This window comes from Barbus barbus (assembly GCF_936440315.1).
Source record: "Barbus barbus genome assembly, chromosome: 39".
Classification (NCBI taxonomy): Eukaryota; Metazoa; Chordata; class Actinopteri; order Cypriniformes; family Cyprinidae; genus Barbus; species Barbus barbus.
Window position 1 is genome coordinate 20,937,724 of NC_136717.1, and position 5,943 is coordinate 20,943,666.

Below are 5,943 nucleotides of genomic sequence, written 5' to 3' on the forward strand. Positions count from 1 at the left end.
AGATGGGGAGGTTCTGGGTTCAGACGGGACCACCGAACCTGTTCACAAACGACTGCGGTTGTCCACTGAAGATGGAGAAGACCCTCAGGACTCTACCTCAACGGAGTATTCTGTTGTCACTCTGCCAAGTGAGTATAAATACACATGCACATGTTTGTACACCGGTTATATATTTAAGTGACTAACGATAATGCAAATAATCAGAACTCAGAAAGAGCTTTATTACCAAGTAAGTGTGTTTGCACACACAATGAATTTGACTTGGCGACAGGAGCTTCAGAAAGTACAGACAGTGCAAACAAACATGACAGTGCAGAAATACATAGGAATTACACAGTAGGGATGGAATATAACACTAAGAAAACTAAATAATGCACTAATATAGAGAAAAAAACATGTAATTGTTTAAATTAATGTACAGATATGTTATTTACAAATACATATATAAACCATGCGTTATTAATATTTAAATGAAACTAATTAAATTTAAAATTCTATATAATAAACAAATAATTACATTAATGCATTTATTTGTAATATTTTAAAATATAATTTAAAATAGTTAAAAAAAATTGCATGCATCACTTGCACTTAATGATGATATAATGCGTTAAACTGTAAAGAGGGATATTATATTAACTGGTTTGTGCTGATTTTAGTTACAGAAGGTGATGAAAGCTTCGAGGTGACAATGACTGCTACAGAGATGAGAGATGGGGAGCTGGAGTCAGACGATCCTTCTGAAACAACAGTAGAAACTTTATGTGTTTATTAGTGCTGTACAACTTTATCAGCTTTAATTGCTGGCTTTGCATGAATTTAGTACTTCATTTAGTGTGTTCATTTATTTCTGATTATTTAGGTAGTATATAAATATAAAAATGTTGTTTGTCAACAGGATAAGGATTCTTCTGTCCAAAAAATAGGTAAAGATGTATCAGCTGTCAGTCAAGCCTGGTTCACCACGAAAGAGGATAAAGACACACTGGTTAATAAAGGTAAAACATATTTCTTATTGATACAGGTCTGTATTGTTATGCAAACCCAGCATAAGAAATATAGGACCTGATATCAGTACACACAGTCTTATTATTTGTTATATATCCTCAGGTCACAAATGGAAACAGGGTATGTGGTCAAAAGAGGAGATTGATCTCCTGATGAGCAACATAGAGCGTTATTTAAAGGTGAGCATGCATTATAGATTCATCACATTTGCTGGAGGTGCCATCTTTGATTTGCACCCTTGCTATTTATCTCTCTGTGAATCTCGACTTAGAACCGAGGGATTCGGGACCCTGCGGAGATCATCTTTGAGATGTCGAAAGAGGAGCAAAAGGATTTTTACCGCAGTATAGCATGCGGTTTGAACAGACCGTTGTTCGCTGTATACAGACGTGTACTACGAATGTATGATAACCGAAACCACGTAGGCAAGTAAGTTGCTTTTATTTATTTTTTAAACCGATATACAAATCCAGAATCAATTATACATCTAAAATGACTGGTGTAATATTTGATATGTGCTATTCTTGTTGTTTAGATACACTGATGAGGAGATCAATAAATTGAAAGAGTAAGTTAAGCCATGAATCTTGAATGTCATGAAGTGTGACCTGAATGTGTGAGCTACATTGTCAGATTTGGGTGTGTTATTAGGCTAAGGGAGAAACATGGAAATGACTGGGCCACCATTGGGGCAGCACTTGGTCGCAGTGCATCATCTGTGAAGGACCGCTGCCGTCTCATGAAGGACACATGCAACACTGGTCAGTTTTTCCAAATGTTCATTTTAGTGTCCCATCAAAAAGGTAGATTAAAACACATATATATATATATATATATATATATAATGTATATGTATATATATTTATGTATGTATATATAGTTTATTTTTGTTATATTAAACAAATATGCTTCTGTTATAACTATGTTATAAAATATGTATTTTACATAAACCTAATAATTAAAAATAATATAACAGCATAATATGCAAATATTAATAATGAGAGAATTATTACCTATTCAAATATATTTTTATTATCATTATAAATTTTATATTTCATAAATTAAATTGTGTATCTTTTATTGAACTTATTAATTAAAAAATAATTCATTAAATTATTTTAAGTCTTATTTTATTAAGTAAAATTAGAATGACAATGAAAATTTTTATTAAATTATAAAAACAATACTGTATTATTGTCCAGTTTATTTTTATTATGCTTATTTAATTATTTGTGTTACATCATTGTAAACGCTCGTGCTTTAGGAAAATGGACGGAGGAAGAGGAGAGAAGGTTGGCAGAGGTGGTCCACGAGTTGACGGGCACAGAGGCGGGTGACGTTGTAACTCAGGGAGTCTCTTGGGCATCGGTGGCTGAGATGGTCGGCACTCGCTCAGAGAAACAGTGCCGCTCCAAATGGCTCAACTACCTTAACTGGAAACAGAGCGGTGGCACGGAGTGGACCAAAGAAGATGACATAAACCTTGTTCGCAGGTAGTTCACAGTAAAATTCACAATACCTTTTCACAAACTAATTATGAATCATTAATCATAATTATGCATGAGCAGGATAGCTGAACTGGATTTGGAGGATGAGAATGAAATTAATTGGGACATTCTGGCCGGAGGGTGGAGCAGCGTTCGCTCGCCTCAGTGGCTCCGCAGCAAATGGTGGACCATCAAAAGACAAGTGGCCAATCACAAGGAACTTCCCTTTCCTGGTGAGACACATTCTTTATAGTTGAGCATGTCTGATATATTGTGAGTTCAGACACTGAAGCAGTGTTTTCTGTGTTGTGCAGTCTTGTTGAAAGGGCTGCAGGATGTTGTGGAGGCACCACCGTCTGCGATGAACAAGGTTGTGGTTGTTGGTTCTCGATCTGCTAATGCTTCGCCCAGCCCCGTCACAGCACTGCAGATCCCGGTTCAGATTCCAGTGCAGATCACACATGTCTGTGAGTCAAATAACCTGTGAATGTAGTTTCAGTGAATTTTGTGGTCATTACAGTTCAGTACCATTGTAGATTCAATGCACCATTTTCTCTCTCCACAGCTTCTTCAGACGGTGCAAGCGGTGCCTCGGACAGTGAAACCATCACATTGAACTCCGGGGCTTTACAGACTTTTGAATTATTGCCTGTGAGTACCTCAGATTTTACTTTGATGATTTTTCAAAACTATAAGGTGTGTTTATAAATCATTTGTGTAATTTCCTCCCTAGTCATTTCACCTGCAGCCCACTGGCACCCCTGGAACGTATTTCCTCCAAACAGGAACCAATCAGAGCCTCCCACTCACACTCTCAGCCAACCCCACGGTCACACTCACAGCTGCAGCTTCGCCATCTTCACCAGACCAGATTATTTTACACAGCCTCACCGTAAGTCTTTTGTGTGCACAAGGGGTTATAGTTAACTACAAATATTAAAAAACACATTTGTTACTTGAAATGAAATGACATCAAAACTTTTTTATTTGCCAAGGCAACTTTTTTGTTTAGTTTGATATTGAAGTACTAAAGTAACTAAAACTGAAATCAAAATGAACAAAAACTAAATGGACAAAAATGACAAAAGCACACAGCAAAATTACAAAAGCTAAACTTAAATTATATTTAATAATTTTATTACAAGTAAACTAAAAATTAAAAACCAAATAAAAATTATAATAGTATATTACTGATACTAAAATAAATATTTTACACACATTTATACATTATGCATTTTTGAAAAAACGAATAAAAATGACAAAAACACAAAATTTGTAATTATCTTATATATATAAATTTGTGGGGGGGGGGGAATTTAAATGACAAAAAGACAGCAAATTTACCAAATTTAAACTTAATAAATGGAATTATTTTTAAAACTATTAAAACTAAAATTTTAAATGAAAATAAAACTAAATCAAGATATCAATAGTATGTTGATACTAATAGTATAATGATACTAAAATATTTACCAAAAATAATGTGATGTCACAAAGTCCGTAATTCTCTCTCTTTCACTTTCACCGTCTGCGTCAGACCGACAATGAGAATGTGACCGTTCAGATGTCCCACCCAGGCATCATCATCCAGACGGTGACCTCCGAGGACCTTTCGGACCCTCTCGGCCAATCAGAGCTGGAGGGAGAGCAGGAGCTTGAGAAGGAAGAGCCTTCGGAAAACCAAAACAACTCTGGAGAAGAGGAGCCGAGTGAAGAGAGATCAAAAGATGTACAAGAAGAAGAAAAGGTTTAATTTTCTGAATCCATTAGAAAAAGTGTTCTCATGCCACCTTCCTGCTCATGAAATTCTCCTTTCTTTATTTAGACTCTCGACTCTCCTAAAGTTGGGGAAACTGTAGAGAGTTCTGGGTTGGATGAAGGAGCCGTGCTCATGGTTCCGTCTCCGAGCAGCTTTATTCCTACTAATGAGGACATCAGCACGGATTCTGTCCTTCCTCTTGGAGCGCTGACAGGTAATGATGTTAACTAGTTGACTAAGTCTGGTACGTTATTAAGAAGGCTAACAGGTAGTGTAAGCGCTCTAACCATTTGTTTTTCCATACAGATCCCATTCTGCAGAACCAGGAAGAGGGATCAGACTGATCCACAAGACACAAAAACACTGACTTTAGAGGATGCGTTCCTTTATATAGAGACAAATGCAGCATGCAGGATCATCCAAACATCATCAAAAGAAACATGCGTGCATCAAAACACCTCAGTATTTATTTATCATGCAAGTTTCTGAGCCTCATCTGTGTCTCAGTGCAGTTAAAAACATGAAATACTCTGAAACTACACTTTTTTTATAGTGTATTTAAAATGATGTAATACATTCATTATTTTAAATGTATTTTTTTGTGTATGTATATCTAGATTTGACTAGTTTTTGTAGCCTACTTTCCTGCTTAACAGTAAAACTTGATATAAAGCTACGTGACGCTGCACTGTTCTGATATATTAATTAGAGAGGTTGTACAAGAATGTTTCCAAATGTTCACTCGACTAGATGGACATAATTTATGAGATGGTTTAAATATTTAAGTTTGTGCCTCTGTGTTTATTTATTGAATAAACAAATTTTTGTCACCATTTGCATGTCATTATTATTGTCCCATTGAAATGATCTGTTCTCATGAATAAAATGAACTGGACTGTTGTAGCTCAGAGATTAAGGAACAGGGAAGAGGAAATAAATGTTATTGGTTAAGTCTCAGTAAATCTTAAATTATGAAGATCTGACTTGTCCCCAAAAGGTGCCTTAAGGGAAGGACTGTTTTAGGCATCAAAATGGCAAAAATGTTGATTATGGAGGCTGCTTCTGGAAATACATGATACAAATAATTTTAAATTAATAAAAAACAAAATTCAGTCCTTTCATCTACAGAAAGTGTCTTTTTAATGTTGTGTATTTATGCCCTTTTATAGTTTTTATTAATGTTTTGTTTTTATTTGTATGCGTTATGGTTTTAATTAATTCTTTAATTCTTTTCAAAATATTATTTTCATTAGGTTTATTTTGTTTTATTTTTTATTTTATCAGTCATTTTAATGCCTGAACTACAACCAAACGAAAATGAGCAATGTTACTTACTGAAATAACTTTAGGATTTTTATGGAATATTTATCTTGTATTTTATTTCAGCTTTATTAAAAAAATAAAAAAATTGTTTCAGTTTTTACATTAACCCTGCCTTACTACGCCTGACAGTCTGTGACACACACACCTATTGGCCACAAGAGAGAGCTGACAATCAGTTATTTTTCATTTGGTGTACGCAATAAATAGGGACTTCTGCAAATGTTAAAGAAGGCTTAGATATTTTGGAATTAAGTCAGTGACCCACCCTGATCCAGCTTTCATTTTCTGAGCGCTGTAACACGACTTGAAACAAGTGCAGTTTTCCTTCCTCTCCACTAGGCGGCAGAAGCGGGCTTCAACTTCGGT

General features: G+C 35.2%; 1 protein-coding gene across 1 annotated transcript in view; it reads left to right on the forward strand.

Annotated features, from left to right (window-relative positions):
• Window positions 1-5,097, forward strand: part of dmtf1 (cyclin D binding myb-like transcription factor 1) — a 5,984-nt gene extending 887 nt beyond the window's left edge. The window contains exons 3-17 of the mRNA XM_079398772.1: window positions 3-128; window positions 660-751; window positions 899-998; window positions 1,111-1,187; window positions 1,280-1,437; window positions 1,544-1,576; window positions 1,660-1,769; window positions 2,273-2,501; window positions 2,577-2,728; window positions 2,810-2,962; window positions 3,061-3,146; window positions 3,229-3,387; window positions 4,033-4,242; window positions 4,321-4,468; window positions 4,561-5,097. Of these exons, the coding sequence (XP_079254898.1) occupies window positions 3-128; window positions 660-751; window positions 899-998; window positions 1,111-1,187; window positions 1,280-1,437; window positions 1,544-1,576; window positions 1,660-1,769; window positions 2,273-2,501; window positions 2,577-2,728; window positions 2,810-2,962; window positions 3,061-3,146; window positions 3,229-3,387; window positions 4,033-4,242; window positions 4,321-4,468; window positions 4,561-4,598 (1,871 nt within the window). The 3' untranslated portion in view covers window positions 4,599-5,097. The remainder of the gene's footprint in view (window positions 1-2; window positions 129-659; window positions 752-898; window positions 999-1,110; window positions 1,188-1,279; window positions 1,438-1,543; window positions 1,577-1,659; window positions 1,770-2,272; window positions 2,502-2,576; window positions 2,729-2,809; window positions 2,963-3,060; window positions 3,147-3,228; window positions 3,388-4,032; window positions 4,243-4,320; window positions 4,469-4,560) is intronic.
• Window positions 5,098-5,943: the final 846 nt, after the last annotated feature.